General features: G+C 41.3%; 1 protein-coding gene across 4 annotated transcripts in view; it reads left to right on the top strand.

Moving 5' to 3' along the window:
* SH3RF3 (SH3 domain containing ring finger 3) overlaps positions 1-21,156 on the top strand; it is a 405,318-nt gene that overhangs the window by 185,398 nt on the left and 198,764 nt on the right. For all 4 annotated transcript variants that reach the window (XM_066577431.1, XM_066577438.1, XM_066577455.1 and 1 more), the window contains one exon: positions 20,629-20,904. In XM_066577431.1, coding sequence (XP_066433528.1) covers positions 20,629-20,904 — 276 coding nt within the window. The remainder of the gene's footprint in view (positions 1-20,628; positions 20,905-21,156) is intronic.

Genomic DNA, 21,156 nt, shown 5'->3' with positions numbered 1-21,156 from the left:
AGAGTGCACTGTGAGGACACCGGCTCCCCGCATGCCACAATATGGATCATGTTTATTAAAAAGATAATTATCAACAAATGGAAATGAATGAACGCAATTTATATGGAACTGCGCTTTATTTCCCCTACAAGGATATCTGTTTATTGTTGTATCACATATCTTAGAATCCTAAGGGATAAGTTTTACATTTTTACAACAACTGGTCAGTAATTTGCTGAGGTCTTTGTAGACTAAGGGGAACAATTAATTTTTAGTACTAGAATTCCTATATTGAGCTTATTTTTCCTCATATACACATATGTCCACCCTTAACTTTTCAAGTTATACAACTGTAAAAGTAAACATACGAGAGGGTACCCAAAGGAAACAGGAATCTTCTTCTGGTGGGCGAGGCATTACTAGTACTGGCTTCGGAGGCGGTATACTAGCCCACGTTGTTGAAGGTTGCATTTGGCTCCAGTATTTTTTTCAACAAGTTGTTCAGTTTTTCACCTACTTTGTGATGGCTGGTTCATTTGAACAACATTCAACTCTGAAATTTGTTTCCTTTCGGGAAAACCCCCCAACAGATATGGGGTATTTTTGTATCTTGTCCCTACAGGAAACTAGGGGTTTAACAGGGCTTGGATGGTTCCCATTGGTTGAATGCAGTATGGCAGTAAGGTTCTAGCAGCAGCGTGTAGATTGATTTTGTGCCCGTGATGGAGGGTTAGTGATTCGTTTCCCTGTTAGGCTTACATTATTAGCTGTAAATGCAGATGCCCTTATAGCTATAATTGTAAGCTTAATAGGAAAACTAACCCTAACCCTCCAGCACAGGCACAAAATCAATCTACATGCTGCAGCTGTCCCCACACTCAGTGGTCCGTGCGCACATTTTTGCAGCCACTGTGCTACCTGTCTGCTCCGTCCTAACTGTCAATTGCCCCGGTCACTCACTCATAGGGTCTGCTGTCCCTCTGCCTCTGGCGGTGCCACTTCCGGTCTTTGCGCGATCCTCCTGCTGTGTCCGAACAGCACTTGGGGGATTTACAGGCCGCCGCTCCCGAACTCGCCGGTCTCCTCCACCGCCTGTGCCTCTGCAACTGCTCCCAGGGTCGCCACTATGGCCGCTGCTCTCTGCCTCGCCACTGTCCTCCTGGGGGGATTAGACATGCCCCCAGCCAATCAGAAACTGCGGGCGTTACTACATTCTTTGACAGCTTGTACCTTCTTACCACCCCTAACGTCAGGTGGTGACAAGGTACAATAATACCCAGATATGGTTGTTGTGCTACAACGAGCCTATAAGAAACTTGCCATATTTACACAAATAAACACAAGTTTACAAATCGTTCTCCTATAGCAAACAAGGTGAAATGTAAGTTGTACAGAGAAAACGTCCCAATTTGTGGAAAACAGGTGACTGGTTCTTCCATCATGACAACACATCTGTCAAAACAGCACTGAGAGTTGGGCAACTGTTGATGAAGAGCAGCATGACACCCTTGCCCTGTATTCCCTCGATCTCGCTCTGTGCGAATTCTTTTTATTTCTTCGGGTTAAAGAGACCTCAAAGGAAAATGTTTTGCTGATGCTGAAAAGGTGAAGCAAAAAACAGCACAAGTACCAGAAGACATCAATAACGACGAGTTTTAAAAACGCTTTGAACAGTGGAAAAAACATTTGAAGAAACGTATTGTTTCTTAGGGAGAAGGACTCTGAAGGAGACTGAAGTTTCAAAATGTACAAATCAATAGATTCCTTTTAATATATGAATTTCTGTTTCTTTTGGATGCCCCTTCATATACGATTTCTTTAACATAGGAGCCTATGGATGTCCTGCAGATGTCTAATGGATGGTTTCTGTTGAAAACTCCCTCACATGTTTACTTTTTTTCATGTTTGCTTAAAGAGATTGTCCGAAACTTTGGGGAATTTTTTCTATTGATAACTTTTACTGAGGGTCATCAGTAGATGATTGGCGTGTGTCTGCTGCTTAGGATCCCCACCACTGCTGGCAGGAAAATCGCGCTGTCTGTACTGTAGCAGCCTGGTTTGGTTGTGTTCAGGCAGCTCACATTGAATTCAATAGGTGCTCTACCTGCACTACCAAACTGTGGCGCTGCGGTATGAACGTGGCAGTCTGCTTCTTGCACTATCTACACTGACAGTGATGCTGAGAATCAGCTCATTGGTGGGATCCTGAGTGGTGGACCCTCATCATTCATCTATTGATCACCTATCTTAAGGACAGGTCATCAATAGGAAAAAGCCCTAAAGTCTTGGAGAACCCTTTTCATGTTTTAAAGGTAAAATTTTCAAAATGTTGAAAATTTCACATTTTCAAAGTTGGAACGTTTGGCACGTACGGTGGCTACAGTCTGCCGCAATACACCCATGTAGGGCGGACCTAAAAGCACATAGATATGATTATATGCATGAAGGTGCAAAAACATATAACAAGAACAAACAAATGTATTCATGGTGACAATGGACACCTCCTTAATCACCACATGACGCACATCTCAGGATTTGTCAGGTTATTAGTTGTTCTGGATTATTAGATGGTTATAAATAAAGGTATGCAAGAATGAGCCTTATGTTATAAGGAAAATCTCCATGGAGTAACCAGCATGGCTGACCATTTTGTAATTACAAATATTACTTCTATGATCCTTTTTAGCTATCCTGGAGTGGTGGGAGGGGGTCACAGAATTCATTACCCTCAAGCACTGCCACTAGAAAAATCTCTAAAGGGGGCAAGATGCATTTTGGGGTGCTGCAATCCTGAGCCCCACTGGGTCAGCTTTCATAAATAAACCTATACATTTGCTCGATGTGATTTGTTGCAGAGTAAATTAGCCATACAACCTGGAAATGGAGAGGCACCTGTTAAATACAGGGAATCGGTGAATTCCCGGCATCTGTCTATTTGAAGCAGAGTGCAACAGATTGGTTGTCACACTGAAGAATACATGTGAGGTGAGGTCAGGGTTTGTTAGACAGCATTGTCTGCACCGCTTACTCATCTCTTATCAAAGGATGGCTCTGAGGAAGTTCCGGCAGCACTGAAGGAAGAGACAGAATAATAAGACTGTGCCCAGAAGGAGGAGCTCATGTCAGCACATTCACACTTTAAAGTGCCTCTTAATCACAGAGAAGAAGTGTATGTCAAGATATTGCAATTAATGAGCTGTCTGTGTGTTATACCCTGGGAGAGATAACCAGCTAGGAGCAGGTTAATTTCCAGTCCCAGTATGAAATATTCTCAAGTTAGAACAGTTCTTTTATATACTACTGATTCATTTATTTGATACTAATATATAATATATAATTTTAGAGAAATTCTAGAAGTAACTGCAGATTCACTTCTCAGCTCTATATTTACATTAAGTTAGCTTTGAAGAAGGGGCTAAATGCACATAAGTTAAATCACAGAGTAATACATACATCATATATACAATGAGCTTCCCTGAAAATAAGACCTATGCTGAAAATAAGCCCCACCCTAATTTTTGGCTATTTTCGGGGAGGCTTGAAATATAAGCCCTACCCCAAAAATAAGCCCTAGCTAGACTACATAAAAAAATATTACCTAGCCGGCACTGTCCGGGTGCCTCTCACTGGTCTCCGAAGTTCCGTATCTCTGCCGCGAGCTCTACTTTCAGCCAATCAGAGCGAACTCACTGTACCAATCACAGCAATCACTTCTTGGTGGCAGGATTTATGAACCCCGCAACCAGGAAGTGATGATCTGTCATCAGCCAAGGAGTGCAGGAGATGCGGTGGAGCTCTGGAACTTCGGAGACCAGTGTGACGGACCTGGACAGCGCCGGCTAGGTAGGTTAAATAAGACATTCCCCAAAAAATAAGACCTAGTTCCTCTTTTGGGGCAAAAATTAATATAAGACAGGGTCCTTTTTTCGAGTAAACACGGTATTTACATTAATATATATATATATATATATATATATATATATATATGTGTGTGTGTGTGTGTGTGTGTGTATAAACCAATCAGTCGACTACACGTAGAAACCATCTGCAGTTCTATGTCAGCTATGTAACGTCTGTATGTAGCAAATAGTGCAGTCTGTTATAGAGCCATCAAAGACCATGAGAGTCACTGAAACTTGGACAGGCCTGCTGAGAATCTGCATATCTCTGCACCATACAATCTACTATCATTAATGCTCTTGTTGAACAATGTTTGAGCTGGTTTGTTTCATTTGTGAAGGCTTCATGCTGTACTTTTATAGATGTGGCAGAGTTGAGTTGGACATGCGTATCATGGAATTGTCTGTTTTTGTGATTTTACATGCAAATAAAACTGATTAGATTAAAGGGAACCTGTCATCAACTCCAAGCACCATAACCTAAGTTATGATGCTTATAGTTTAGGCGATGTGAAGTCTGAGGGGCCTCACCTGCCCTGCATCTCCTGCGGTGTCCTCCAGTGAAGTCAGCGCACGCACACCAGCTTGACTCTTTTCAGAAGGCTGTGCACACACAATCCGTGCGATTGCGATGCATGTTGTGAGAAAAATACATTTCATCTCATCATTCTACTTGCGATTTTTACGTGCATTTTTTGACACTTGTAAAAATCACGTTTTTTCAACAGTAAAGATAGAAAAAAACTGCGAAGATAGAACAAATGCACGGCACTCCATGAAATATTTATATTCAAGTGCAATGCAATTTTATTTGTCTGTCATAGGAAATAATGAGCGATTCCTAAACATGAACGACCCAAAAACAGGACATGCAGTGATTTCTTTATCGAGGACCATTGATCTACGAGAAAAATCGCTCATGGAGACAAAAAGATTGAAATACATGTATTCTTTCCACGTACGATTTCCGTCCAATCAGACGGAGCTCACATTCTCTTCTGCTACATCTGTGGTTTGGGAATGCCGTTGTGCTTTTTGTAACTTGAAACAAACTTTAAAATGAGCTTTTGATGGATATAAATTGTTCAGTTTTCTTAAATTGGTATAAATGGTAGTAGTGGGATTTGTATACTTTTTTAACCTACTTCATTCTGGGGCTACATCTAGACGCAGCTCTGCTACACAAATTTTACAGGGAAGGATTACGTTATTTTGTGCTTTTATTATCTTGAAAAAGTGTGAAACATTGAGTCTGGTCAAAGTAGGTCTAGATTTGGTGTCGGGCTGTTTTCTTCCCCTCTGTGACATAACTTTCCTTTCCCACCTTAGAGCTCGTTGTGCTGCTGTCCATGGTGCTGGACCTCTAACATCTGCTCCTGAATGTTATTGTTCAAAAAATTGCTCAAATAAGCAAAATTGAATGATAATTGTCCAGTGTAAATGCAACCAACAATCGAACGGCGAACGATAAATCATTCACTTTTCACTCATTTTATGCAGGCATAAAAATCATCATTGGCTCGTTCACTAATTGTTTGGATTATTTACTGATTGTTCAGCTGTTCTCAATCACTTACGCAATAAATGTGAACGACTGAACGATTTCTCGTATGAACGAGCCAACGATGTATCTGCCGGTATAAACAGGCTGCCTGAGTGAAGGGTGAATTCTGACATCGTTCGCTCGTTCAAACAATAAGACCGTTTGGTGTAAGCAGACCCTTATGTAACTGCTGGTGAAAGAAATCGTAATTTGGATAAGAGACTATAAGCTTCTTCAGACGGCTGTATGTGCAAATGCGCCCGCCTCAGCACCATGCATTTGGGCATGAACGAGTTAATTTTGTGTGCATATCGGCACATAGTACTGTGTTCTTTGCACACACACACCATGTTCACATTATATGAAACATCCCCGCCCTGATTTAAAAGGCTACTTAGCCTAATAAGGTCCAGATATGTTTTGTTCCCTGTGGTTTTGCGCAGTGTATTGCACATTTGCGCGGGTATTGACCTGTATTTGCAGACTTCTATGGGGTCCTTGATGTGCAAATATGTAGGAAAATAGAGCAGTTTCTACTTTTTTCCCCATACGCGCAAGAAACATTGATGAGAATGGAGCCATTGCAATTAGTGGGTTCAATTCTCTGTGTTTAGTGCGTGAATATTTTACGTGCACAGAAACACGTGCGAATACTGTCATCTGAAGAAGCCCTCATACTAACAATCAGAGTCAGGGCTCAGTCACACGGGCGCATCGGCTCCCGTACACAGGTGCCAATAAGCCCGTGTGACTGAGCCCTTCCTGCAGGAAGAAGACGGCCATACCTCAAGATGGGCGACTCCCCGCAGCGCTGAAGAAAGAACACATGACCAGCAATGAAGCCGGTCACATGTTCTTTCTCCTGGCGCTGCAGAGAGACGTCCGTCTTGAGGTACGGCCATCTTCCTCCTGCAGTAACACGGGCGCTGATGCGCCCATGTGACTAAGCCCTCAGAAGTCAGAACATAGTTTACTGTAAGGCCTCATGTCCACGGCATGCGCAGATTTTTCATGCGGATTTCCGCAGTAGATGCACTGCGAGTCATCATTAAATTGTTTTTTTATTCCTTCTGGGAGATCATGGATTACGGTTTTTTCCACGCGGTTGTACACGGATGCACTGCGCGACACCACCTACTTGATTCATTTTAACCTTCAAATTCGCAGTGCATCCACAAATGTATTTGCAGATCGTAAGCTCCCATAGGGATGAATGGAGCACATCCTTGCGTGATCCATGATAACATGGGGCATGCCGCGATTTATTAACCACAAGTGGCATCCGCAAATCAAATTTTAAAAAAATCCGCAGGTGTTAAATGAAGTGCGGACGCTCAATGCTTCCCTATGGGTGGCTTGTTTTGCGGATCTTACGCGCCGATTCCGCATATTGAATCTGCCCATGAACATTGGGCCTAAGAGAGAAATTATAAGGAAATAATATTAGGATGGACTAGAGGGACCATAGGGGGGTTTTCCTGGTATCAATTTTGTATGTTTCTATATTTCTAAAGCGCCTTTTTCGATCTACTACATGTATGTCACCACATTGTATTACTACAACTACATGCTCTGCACAATGCCATAGACTAGTGTATAAGTCTTCATTTGTTCCTATCATTTATATGGTATTTTCTGTCTTTCTATCCAAACCTTTGATACATCACATCCTGTTTATTCTCACCTAGTTGTATCTTTCAAGCTAATGTTGACCCTTGTGCTACATTGTAATGTGTTACATAGTATATTATAGCACTGCACAGTCATATCTTGTAAATGCTTGTGTTTTCTATTGAGTCACTTTATACTTCCATGTACATTATACTTATGTTTATCACTGTAGTTTGTTCTCGTTCTAAAGAACCTACTTTCTCCAGGAAGGGAGCGTTTTGTCAAGAGTGTTTTTCAGGAATGATCTGGAGAGGCACATTATGTTTGATATATGATATTTATTAGCTCATGCAGTTACAGAAAGCACAGTAGGGTACCCTGGTAATGCTTGCTTTCCACAGCAGTACCATGTAGTCATTACACTATTATTTTAGTAATAGGCAAAAATTGCAAAAGAGCGAAGTAAAAGTAGGCATAGTTAACTAATTCATGTAATGTACATAGTGGAACTAAGGGAAAATGAACTTACAGATATAGCAACACCAATGCTAGCATGCTACATTAATAGTGTAGGTGTACTACGATCTCTATGTGGTCATTGCCATTCACTTGGAATGGCTGGTATAATGAACAAATACCCTGCTTCAAGCACATCAACCTCAAGAACTGGTTGTCCACTTGCTGCCTAATACAGGGCGTAATCAAAAAGACTGACCCAGCTTTGTATTGTAATAACAGTAGTGTACTCGAATAGGAAGGCATGGATGTACTACATGATGGTGTGGCACATGGGCTACAGAAGATGGATTTCAATTTTATGTTGTGGCCCCTGTAAGAGATAGAGGGTAAAAAATGATTGCAAAGTTGAGGTGTAGCATGCGAGTAGCAGAAATTTACTTTCCATGTGTCTCTAAGTGCCATGGGAACACTGATATGACTGAAATAAGGAAAGCATACTCAAATTGGCCTCCTTCTGCTACTAGTCATGAATGGAGCCGTTTGACAGTGCAATCTATGGCTAATGCTATCATTGTGGGAACATGTTAATGAGTGGTGAAGCGCCAATTCAATGCAGATATAATGCAAAATTTCTAGTAAGAGCATGAGCTAATCAGAAGATAATGCAAATTTCAGTGTGAACGTGTGAGTTGGAATCTGGTGCGATCGCCTCGTTGGACCCCAAGTTCATTCCAGGGACTCTCAGCGCAGATTGGTACCGTAACTCCTTAGTGATGGCCCCATAGTGTTTTTACGTCCTGCCATTGTAGGAGGTGTATAGAGGGAGATAGCGCTGCTATCTTCCTTCATACATCGCAGGTTTTGGCTGTTTATCACAGCTGACACCTGTGTGCAACAGCCCCGACATGCTGCATGGCCAAGTGGGGCTGTTAACCCTTTAAATGCCCCGAACATCCTGTATGGTTTCCCCGCGGTGAGATCGGGGGAGCCCTGCAGGAGTCATAGCAGCTGGGGGCCTTCTATAAGGCCCCAGGGCTGTCTTGGCAGTATGTCTATCGAGCCATCCCCATGGAGTGACTTGATAGATTGCCTGTTAGAATGCAGCATTACATAGCATTACATCATACTGCAGGAGCGATCAAAGCATCACTAGTTGTGGTCCCCCCTGGGGACTAAAATAAAATGTAAAAGTAAAAACAATAAAGTTTTACTAATTTTTTTTTAAAAAAGTAATAAAAGGTTAAAAAAAAACCTTTTGCCATATTTTCAATAAAAAATCTAAACAATAAAGCAAAAATACGTATTTGGTATCGCTGTATCCATAAATGTCTGATCTATCAAAGTAACACATTATTGCCCCGCACTGTGAGCATCGTCTGAAAAAAAGAACGCCAGAAATGCGTTTTTGGTCACCCTGTCTCCAGGAAAAAATGTACTAAAAAGTTATCAAAAACTCGTATGTATTCAGACATGGTACCAATGGAAACAACAGGACGTACTGCACAAAATGAGCCCTCACACAACTATGTCGACAGAAAAATAAAAAAGTTATTGTGCGCAGAAAATGGAGACATAAAATAATTTTAAAAAATTAAATATCTTTAAAAAAAATACAAGCAGTACAGCAAAAAAAAAAAATAAGTTTGGTATCGTAGTAATCATACTGACCCATGGAATAAAGTTATCGTGTTATTTTTGTTGCAGTTTGTGCGCTATTTAAACAGGATGCACCGAAAGATGACGGAATGTCGTTTTTTTTCAATTTCTCTCCACTTAGAATTTTTTTGTACATTATATGGTACATTAAATAGTACCATTGAAAAATACAACTCGTCCCACAAAAAACAAGCCCTCAGACAGCTAGAACGATGCATAAATAAAGGGAGTTACGATTTTTTAAAAGGTAGGATGAAAAAACGAAAATGGAAAAAAACAAAAAAGCTCCGTCACTAAGAGGTTAATCTCTTGCAGATGACTGTGGATGACTTACCTGATGATCTGCCCCCTATCATAGCAGAAGGAGGCCACTTCGAGTAAATTTCTTTTGAAATCCCTATTATATAGTACACCATGTTATTAGGCTTTGGCACTATCTACCATGCATGTTTGGCCAACACATACAAACTGCATGCAGATATTGTCCAGCTGTATGGTGAGAGTGCTAAGTACTGCCCCATCATGTAGAATGGTGGAGTTGGATCAATATAGCTGTAAGTGTTCGGAGCCCCTCTCTCCGTGGCGTGAACTTGTAAGATGTAATGCACAATGCAGTGTGACACTCATCAGTCACGGTCATTGCTGAATCACATTCAATTTACAACACATTATCACAAGGTGAAGGTTCTCTCCCCATTGACGAGCGCTCTGACAGAGGCTCAAGAAGAGATGAGAGAGATTGCAGGGACGTACTATATGATCTGTGAAATTACAGCTACCTGCCTGCGTTATCAGCATTTCTGAGGGAACAACCGTTACATTCTTACAGAGTAGGACACAGCTTGTGCTTTGTTTTCTTGCAGTAATCCTTAAATCGGGATTTCACATAATACATAATCAACATTGGCAAACCAACCTTGGTCATTGTGCACAACGTAACCGCAATATACAGCAATTAGATTTATCCCACTAATAGGCTAGAGAAGGATGGGGGACGCTGCCATTTATTCTTCTTCTTGAAAGTCAAGCAGACACAGTCCATAGCATTTTTATAATAAGGCAGACAATAACACACAAACTGGGACGATCAATGTAGCATGGTCTCACTATGCTAATATTCAGATTGCTTGCACCTTTATACACTGACTGGTCACTATATTAGAGACACCTGGCTAGTAATATGTTGGACCTCCTTTAGCCTTCAGAACTGCAGAAGTTCATCATGCTGCCATCCACAGGTATCGGAGGACCCAGGTTGTGCCAAGAAGACATCCCCACGTTATTACTCTACATTCACCAGTTTTAACTTTTGACACCTGCCAGGAAGGGTTCATCAATTCATGCTTCTAGCACCAAGTACTGACTCTTCCACCAGCATGGTGCAACGGAAATCTGGATTCATCTTACCAGGCGCTGTTTTTTCACCGCTCAGTGATCTAATTTTTGTGCTCTTTTGTCCACTGAAGTCTTGCCTTTCTGTTTCTCTTAGGCCTCGTTCAGACGAGCGTGGTTTACACACTGCTACAGCAGCATGTAAACCACGCTGCTGACATGCAGGAATTCTGCGGTGAACGAGCTGCTTCATACTCCACGGAGTCCACCCATTCACATGTCCATGCTGCGAGCAGAGTGCAACCACGGCTCATATAGGAGCCGATGGTCAGCATCATGGACAATGCAGCGCACGGAGCTGACAGGCGAGTCGGCATTCGCTGTCCTTTCTTTTTTACCAGTGCAGATTCTGCGCTGGTAAAGAAAAGCTCCATGTGAGCGCTTCCATAGCAATCTATTGGTGTAAACCACGCTCGTCTGAACGAGGACTTAGACAGCAATGATACTCGAACTGCTTGTCTGTAAAGCATGGTTTATGGACAGAACAGCAGTCTGAGGCCTCCTTCACACGGGCGACAAAATTGTGCGATTTTGCAGAGATGTGACAGCGCGAGAAAACACATGTACGTGAAGCCCAGGCGATTTTAACACACAATTTTATCACAAGCGTCCGTGATGCGATGAGAGATTATTCTCACAAAAAAACAGCGATAGCGCTGAAAAATCGCGGGAACAAAGATGCAATTTTGCCTAGATTTTCTTGCGGCAAAATCACTGTTGCCTGTGTAAAGAGTCCTGAGCCATAGATGAAACATAGTGGATTTCAACAGACAATGCAGTTATTCCCTAAAAGGCCTCTCTTACACGTGCAACAGCAATTTTGGCGTGAGTTAGTAGTGTGGGATAGTATATTGAGGATCATCTCTTGACCAGAGTGGAGAGCGGTTATTTTGAGTGTCTCTCACCCTGGAGGTCCTGTCCTGTATTACACAGACAACCCATGCATTTCACTGGCCACTGTGTAATACTTAATCTCCCCTCTGATGACGCTGCAGGAAAATGTCACACTTAGGCATCTTTTACACGAGCGACAGCGATTTTGTTGCGAAAAAAACACGCCTTTGTTCCTGAGATTTTTTTGTGATATCGCTGAAATCGCACGATTTTTTTTATCACGAAAGTCACATTCTCACAAGATAGCATCATAGAAAACATCACTTATGTGAAGGAACCCATTGGAAAGCATGGGCTTCACATACATGCGTTTTCTTGCAATATCGCATCACGGCAAAATTGTGCGGTTTTGGTGCCAATGTGAAAGCGGCCTTAGGATAGCTTCATATAAGCTGGTGGTTTCACACAGGGTGGTTTCACACAGGCGATAAAATGGTGAGATTTTCGCGCATTGCAAGAGTGAGTAAGACAGAATTATGAAACCAATGATTTCCAATGGTTTCCTTTACATCTGCAATGTTTTCACTCTTGCGATGTTTCGAAAAAAATAAAATCGCGGCATGCTCTATCTTTCTGCAATGTGCGATTCTTTTCTTTTTTAATCTCCCAATTTTCCTATGGAGCCTTCTTTTCATCGCATCGCACAAACGTACGATTTCGTGAGATGCGTTTTTAACATTAAAAAGTCCTATTGACTGTCGCGCAATTTTATCGAAGGTAGCAGCGCTGCAAACTTATTCTCAAGAAAAAGCATTGCTGATCCTCAAAAATGGCGGAAACAAGAACTCAGTTTTGCCATGGTAGAATCGCGATTGCCCACGTGAAACTAGCCTAAGTGTGACATATTTTGCACATATTTGTGCGTTCGTGAGTGCCATGTATTTGTGGAATGAACGTTGCTTTTTTTGCACGTGCATCTGTGTATATTTTGCTTTTTTTTGCGTGTGCAATAAAATATGCACCAATGCTCCCAGACATTGAAATGGCTAATTAGTCTAATGAGTTCAAGATGTGTTCTTTTCCTGCACAATTATACAACATATCACGTATCTCCTAGCGTAGTATGCGCGCATTTGTACATCCCCATTGACTTCTATGGGGACTTTTGGTGCACAAATGTGCAGGAAAATAGAGCATGTTGCTTTTTTTTTTTTTTTTTTGCATGACGGCACTGCGCAGGAAAGATACGTGCATGTGAACAAACGCATTGAAATCAAGCTGGCCTTACTGTCAGATTTCTCCACAGAACAAAACTGATTGACAGCGGGACAACTTGTGAGCAACTTATTGTCAATGGACTCTTCTGAAAACTAGATATTGTCCATCTACAGGCAAGAATCGTTTTTTTCCCCCAATTGTCAACGGGACTTTCTAATGTTAACGCAACGCACAAAAAAAATGCAAGTTGCCGTTTTTGCGGTTTTTGTGCGTTGGAAGAACTAAAAAGCAACAAAAAAGACACCACTAAGGGCTTCTTCGGACGTCCATATGCGCAAATGCACACGCTTCATGTGTGCTGTGAATGAGGTAGACTTGTGCGCGCATCGGCGCATAGTATTCTACCTTTTGCAGACGCAGGGCATGTTCACTTGCGTGTGCAAAACTCCCTGCCCCTGATATAGAAGCCTATTTAGCCTGAGTTCTAGATGTGTTCTGTTTTTTACGTAATTGCGCAGCGCATTGTGCATTTGCATGCCTATTTGCGCACCTCCAATAGATTTTAATGGGGGTCTTTGCTGTGCAATACACAAAAAGATCCAACTTTTTTGCGCGCACATTTCAAATAATAGTCCTAATGATCCAAAAAACGGTACCGAGAACGAACCCATTGACATCAATAGGTTCTATTCTCTTTGGATTTTGCGCATATAGTTTACGTGTGCAAAAAGGGTCATCTGCAGAATCCCTAAGGGGGGCAGGTAGGCATTGCCTTTAGGCATTGGCTGATTTAGGATGTGCTCACACTTGTGTCTGAAGTTCCGTCACGTACCTCCGTCTCTGGCATAGATGACACACATCCCATACAAAACAGTTTGGGATTATTACCGTAGGACTATTGGCTAAGGTTTACCTGCATAGAAAGTCTGAACGCTGAAAATTCAGAAGACACTTCATGAAATTTCGGAGTAGCTGGTGTTCCTGCGTGATGTCTGTAATTGTGGAAAGTCGTTGCAGACTACATGTAGTTTCCATAGAAACTGGTATTAATACAGCGTGTGAGCCACATCAACATGCATGTGAAATGCCAGCAACATCCATGCTTTCCCGAAATGTCTGGAGCACAAATGCCGTACTGTATGCGTGCAGTCAGGGTGCACTCAGGGGGCTTTTCCAGAGGATGTTTTGCAAGGGACTCATTGCAAATGAACAATTTTGGGCTGTAAAAAAAAAAATCACCATTTTCATTGTGTGTATTTGCACGTTACACGCCTTTTTGCTGCGTATGTGCGGTTTTCTTTGTCCATGTTGCTTCATGTTTTTCAAATATGGAAGATGGAACAATATCTCTGCAGTGCCACCTATTGGAAGGCAGCATTCCTGCAGGTCAATGTTAGACTCTCTATACAAGTCTTCATAACAATGACTGGAAATTGAAAACCAAGCCGGAATCCATACACAGACAGCTGTTTCGGGGATTTTACCCCTCATCAGTGTGCAGTAGGATTCTGGCTTGGCTAATAAGAGGCCTGTGACGTGAGGCAGAGGATTTCGTTTTTCCTTAAGGAAAGCACCTTGAAGGTGTGTGAGGAGAACAATGATTGTTATAAAGACCTGGATAAAGGGTCAGACATTGATTTGAAGGAATTCTGCTTTCCAATAGGTGGCGCTGCAGAGGTATTGTTCCATCTTGCTTATTTGCATATTTCCCAGAGGCGCATGCATAGCCTTATAAGTCTCCTCACTCACCTTATAGGTGCTCTCCTAAGGAGAAACGATACCCTTCACGATACATATCTGTTTTTTCATGCACGAAAAAAATTAAATGCAGGTGATGTCAGTTTTGTCATAGTCCAGAGAAAACAGGGTGTACCAAAAAACCTGCAGTCAACAAGGATTTAAATGTTTGTTTGCTGCCATTTTTTTACACACATATATTCTAATATCTGATTTTGAGTTGTAGTTTTATTTGTACCATTTTTGGGTACATACATCTTTCTTTTTTTTCACTGTAATAGTTTAATACCTGACGGGAGAAAGATGGAATTGTACAAGGCGTAAGACTTTACTCATGAAAATTAATTAACGTGTTAAAGGGATCACTTCTGAAATGATGTGCCAAAGAGAATAACATGATTTTCCTGAATAATTTGCTATTTTCTGCCTTCAGCCGAGGATCTGTAGATATCAAAAGGCAAAATCTTTTTGATCACTTTTTGTTAAATTTTTTTAAATAGCTGGGGTAACAAAAAGTGCAGAATTCTGGCAATCTGTACTTTTTAATGGTGTTTACCATGTGGGATAAATATCGCAATATTTTAATAGTTTGGATTTTTACTACCGTAATATGGCAATACCAAATAAATGGGGTTTTTTTTCATTCGATTTTTAATGGGAAAAAGGTATTTTTAAAAAACTTTTTTAATGGTATTCCATATTTTCTTTTCATTTTTAGCTAGTTCCCATAGAGAACTTTAGGAGAGCTTTAAACTAGAACAATATGGGAAGGGAAGTGAAAAGCCAGGTAAAAATATACAGCTAATTAATACATTTGAGACCCTCGCTATTAGAAGTGGAAAGAAAGAACAAAGACAAAAAATTCAGAAGGCAAGTAGAGGAGCAAGAGACACTGATCACAAACTAAAATGTTTTTATACAAATACCCAGAGCATGGGAAACAAACAAGGAGAATTGGAGCTCCTAACACAGGAAGAAGGTGGATCCAGGAAACTACAGGCCTGTTTGCCTGACTTCTCTACCGGGAAAGAACTTTGAACAAATTATTAAACAGCATGTATGCAAGTATTTGGATGAAAATGGAGTAAATAACCAGAGCCAGCATGGGTTTGTAACAAACAAGTCATGCAAGACGAATCTAATTTCCTTCTCTGACAGTATCACTGACTGGGTTGATCAGGGAAATGCGGTGGATATAGTTTTTCTTGACCTTAGTAAAGCATTTGACAAAGTATCTCATACCATACTTATTGAAAAAATGACCAAATATGGGATTCATAAGGCAACTGTTAGGTGCATTCAGAACTGGCTGAGTGATCGTTCTCAAAGACTGGTCATAAATGGCTGCACATCCAAGTGGAAGAATGAATCAAGTGGGGTACTACAAGGCTCTGTCCTAGACCCAGTGTTGTTCAACATTTTTATAAATGACCTGGAGGAGGGAATTGATGGGAAACTGATCAAATTTGCTGACGACACAAAGCTAGGAGGGATACCTAACACTAGGGATGAGAGAGAGAGTATTCAAAAAGATCTAGAAAAGCTTGAACAGTGGGCGGCGACTAACAGAATGGTATATAACAAGGAGAAATGCAAAGTTCTACATCTGGGCAAGAGAAATGAAAAAGCACATACAGAATGGGAGGAATTGGGCTAAGCAGCATCACATGTGAAAAAGACTTGGGTATACTAATAGATCATAGACGAACATGAGTCAACAATGTGATGCAGCAGCCAAAAAGGCAAACACAATTCTCGGATGTATTAAGGGAAGCATAGAGTCTAGATCAGGGGTGGGCAATTAATTTTCCCATGGGGCCACATGAGAAATTGGAATGGTTTTAGAGGGCCAGACCAACATACGAAGGCTCCATGCACATTGCCTTAATGGGGCCGTATTCCAGCCGCCCGATTTGCGGCCAGAATACGGCCGCCATTGAAAATGAATGGCGCTGTAATACGGCGCGGTGAACACCCGGTGTTTCACCCCGTTTTACGGCGCGGCCCCCGTGTCTGCCAATGGAGAGGGGAGCGGTAAGGAGCACTCCCATCTCCTCTCCGCAGCAGCACGCCGTAGTTTCGCCTGGGTTACGGGCCGGGCGAAACTACAGCAGTGTGCATGAGCCCTTAACTTCAACCAACTCCGAAGCCTTGTCCATTTTGTTAACTTATGTGCTGTTTAATAAAGTTATTCAAGCCTACGTCATTGGTAGAGGTGCTTGAATAAGTAAGGCCTGAATAACTATTAGCACAGCACAGAAGTGAACAAAATGGACAAGGCTTCGGAGTGCATAGTTTCGCTGCTTCCCGTTGCTGACACCGGACTCATTGGTGAGTCACCAGGACACTCTTTGCGGGCCGGTCCGAGCTATTCAGCGGGCCGGATGTGGCCCGCGGGCCGTGCTTTGCCCAGGTCTGGTCTAGATCATGTGAGGTAATTATCCCCCTCTACTCTTCCTTAGTCAGACCTCATCTGGAATACTGTGTCCAGTTCTGGGCACCCCACTTTAAAAAAGACATCGACAAACTGGAGCAAGTTCAGAGAAGAGTTACCAAGATGGTAAGCTGTCTGTAAATCATGTCCTATGAAGAACGGTTAAAGGATCTGGGAATGTTTAGCTTGCAAAACAGAAGGCTGAGAGGAGACTTAATAGCTGTCTACAAATATCTGAAGGGCTGTCACAGTGCAGAGGGATCAGCCCTATTCTCATTTGTACAAGGAAAGACGAGAAGCAATGGGATGAAACTGAAAGGGAGGAGACACAAATTAGATATTAGGAAGAGCTTTCAGATAGTTAGGGTGATCAATGAGTAAAACAGGTTACCACGGGAGGTGGTAAGTTCTCCTTCAATGGAAGTGTTCAAACAAAGGCTGGACAAATATCTGTCTGGGATGATTTAGTGTATCCTGCATGGAGCAGGGGGTAGGAGCAGATGACCTTGGAGGTCCCTTCCAACTCTACCATTCCATGATTCTATGAACTTGAATTTGGGATTATTTGATCACATGTACTGTGTACTGTGATATACTGTATTATAATACCGTATATAGTGATGTTACCTGTAAAGCACACTGCACAATGACAGCATATCTCACTTGTTGATTCATGGTGATCCAATCACTGAGACCCCCCATTGTAGACTATTATTGACCTATCAGCAGAATGGGTCATCAGTAGTAGATTGACCAAGGTTCTGTTGCCAGGGACTCCCACCAATCAGTTGTTTGCTGGGAGCTATGTGCTTGTGCACTGACCTGATTTCTGCAGGAAGCAGACAGCTCCATTATCACTGCAGTGGTCAGGCTTGATATTGCAGGCCCAGCTTGCATTGAAGTTAATGGGAATTCAATATACAAGTATTCACTATACAATAGCAGGCATGGCCACTATAGTGGGAACAGAGCTGTCTACTTCCTGCAGAAATTAACTCGTTTTATAAACACTGACCCGCCCAGCAGGGGTGCCAGGCCCAGCTGGCTGTTAAGCAGGGGTGCCAGGTGTCAGACCCTCGCCAATCTATTATTAATGGCCTATTCTGAGGATAGGCCACCAGTAACTTATAACTAGACAACTTCTTTAAAGGGCGATTAACCACTGTGTAGGAATTGCAACTTGACCCAATAACAAGCTAGTATAATTCTCTAGTACCAGTGCGTGGTTAAATATGAGTTCTAACATGATATTGTTTTTTTTATGTGTGAATGATGATGATTTGTAGAACATCTTAAATGTTCAGTCACACTTGTGTATTTTGCATCTGTATTACATCCATAAGTTTTGTGGACATACGGGCAACATAGAACACCATTTCTTTCCATTGGTGGGATTCTATCATGCATTTTTCACATGCGTATTAAAAAAAAAATTGTGAAAAACTGTATTACGGACCAAAATCATCCATTCAGGTCTATGAGAGTGTTAAAAAATTTTGCATGTAAAAAACGTGCACAAAAAATGCTCGCACATATACATGCAGTGAAAACCACACACCAAAACTGCATACCGCTCTGTGAAGGAGCCCTAAGGATCGGGAAATCCTGTTCTGTGTAATTCATCAATTATAATGAATATTTAAGGGTATTACTATGAGAAGAAATATCATTCATCAACAGCCATCAACACTTTGTGGCATTGTAGGACTGAGCACAATCTAGTTAAAGATTAGTATCTATTAAAGCGAAGGGGATTCCGGTATTATCGTACGGCAGAACTGTTTTTAACCCGCAAGGCATGAGTGAAAATCAATGCCCTCAATTATCAAAAACCATGTTCTGAGATGAGCTGCGGTATTGTTAATCTGCGCTTCAGAACAATGAGATTTAGTCATTGTGTGGTGGATAAATAAAAGGAATTAACAAGCTGGTTTGACCCGTGCAATTTGAAGAAAAGAATCTATTATCTATTATAAGAATCAATCTGGGATTAGCATACTTTAGAATATTTGATAGAATCTATATTGCCAACGGAGCTCAGTCCCCAGCCAATTTACATTATCCTTCATAAGCACTGGTAATGCTTCTGTTTTGTATATTGTATATATCCTTCTTTTAGACAGTTTCTTATAAGTAAACATCTAATAAGGTTTTTACTTAGCATAAGAAAAAAAAACCAGCCGATAAATATACCACAGTGCTACACATTATCGAGGGACAGTAATTAAGACCTGATAAAAAAGCAATTTATTGGTTGCCACTGGCATTTCCTGTTCCAGAGCTAAATTTATCATGTGTGATTATTATACAAGGGACATATAGCTATGATATATGGTTCATGGGTAACAATATTAATAATAATTCATTTCCTATTAGTAAATACTCATAATTTTAATGTGATTGCAAACTCAAGCATTTCCAAGCTAAACTCACTGTGTTATGCCCTATGCAGAACATGGTTCTCATTTTGAGTCTTTGTGTCATACACCCCTCTCACTCCCTACAGTAGACATAGCAGAGTGTGTAAAAGGTTCCCCGCTCCATGAAAATGGCCCTCAATTACTATAAAGTAGTACTCTATAGTACTATATCAACAGCTGATATAATCATTATTTCTGAATTCACTTTCCTTCCACAGCAGTAAAGCTCCATTTACACGCAATGATTATCACTCAAAATTCGTTAAAATGATGGCTGTTGAGCGATAATTGTTGTGCGTAAATGCTACTATCATGTACTTTTCGTTCGAACGATGATAATTAGTTCAGCATGAAAACTATCATTCAGACCAAGGCTGGGAGCAGGAGATAACATTGTTAGAAGGCTGTTATCTACAATGAGAGTACATTGTTTTCTCTTAGCAGCCCATGGCTGAACAATGGGGCTAATTACAGAGCTCACACCTCCTGCTTCACGCAAAGGAAGCTGATAAAGTACTAATGAACATTAGTGTTCATTAGTACTTTATGGAAAATGATCGCTCAAAACTATCATTCTTCTTATCTTTTGAACAAAGTTTGAGCTATTATCTTTGCGTGTAAATGGGCCTTAAGCCAGCAAATACTTCATGCTCTGCATTATAATGAATCACCAGGAGTCCTGAGCTCAGAGAAATAGTACAGAGGACTCCTGGATGCTTTATTAACATACATGGCATGGTCCGGTACTGTCCGGTAGGGAAAGTGAGTTCAGAGATAATTACTACATCTTTGGAATTGTCAGCTACCCACATATTATAGTAATTGAGGGAAATCTTTCAATTCGTTGTTTTACTCCCATTACTTTATAGTAATCTTTTCTGGTCAGATTGTTAACTATTAGAGATGAGCGAACGTACTCGGATAAGCACTACTCGTCCGAGTAATGTGCCTTATCCGAGTACCGCTGTGCTCGTGCTCAAAGATTCGTGACGCGCTGCGGAGCGGGGAGCTGCAGGGGAGAGCGGGGAGGAACGAAGGGGAGATCTTTCTCTCCTTCTCTCCCGCCCGCTCTGCCCCGCTCCCTGCTCCGACTCACCTGTCAGCAGCGGAGCGCCCCGAATCTTTGAGCACGAGTACAGCGGTACTCGGATAAGGCACATTACTCGGACGAGTAGTGCCTATCCGAGTACGTTCGCTCATCTCTATTAACTATTTTTGCACAGTATAGACAACTTTACTTATATGTAACCTACAGTATAAACACTTTTGCTAGCAAATATTGAAATATCTAGTGAGGATTCAGATTTCTTCTCAGAGTTTTACAAGTGATGTGAGAAAAATAGAGGCACAAGTTATGACAGTCTGTATTCTGTAATTGTACTGCTCCATTAGCCTATTTTAAGTTGTATTTCATTGATTTTCCTTTTTTCTTCTGTTTTTCTTCAGAATATTTCTCAGCTTCCATGTGGAAGAGCACTCTATGCTTATGAGGGAAAGGAACCTGGGGATCTCAAATTTAACAAGGGTGACATCATCATTTTGCGACGGAAAGTGGATGAGAATTGGTACCATGGAGAACTGAATGGAAATCGTGGCTTCTTTCCAGCTAGCTATATCCAGTGCATAAAGCCTCTTAGCCAACCGACTCCACAAGGGAAAGCACTTTATGACTTTGAAATCAAGGACAAAGATCAGGATAAGGATTGTTTAACATTCACAAAGGTAAATATACAGTAATCCACTCAGCATGACGGTTCTATTGATCTGTGTAATGGTTGCATTACCCTTCACAAAATATGTTTCAACTCTACAGTATTTTTATGTGTTGCTCAAAATAATAATAATATCATCTATAAAACTGAAAAATGAGACTCCTCTTCTGCTCTGAAACCATGTGAGATGGGGAGTGAAATATATGCATATATTATCATAGAATATTTTGGACTGATTTCTTGGGAACAGTATAATATATTG

Source organism: Eleutherodactylus coqui, chromosome 1 (genome assembly GCF_035609145.1).
Source record: "Eleutherodactylus coqui strain aEleCoq1 chromosome 1, aEleCoq1.hap1, whole genome shotgun sequence".
In the NCBI taxonomy this organism is placed as follows: domain Eukaryota; kingdom Metazoa; phylum Chordata; class Amphibia; order Anura; family Eleutherodactylidae; genus Eleutherodactylus; species Eleutherodactylus coqui.
The sequence above is the reverse complement of the archived record's forward strand: the minus strand, read 5'-3'. Positions and strand labels throughout refer to the sequence as shown.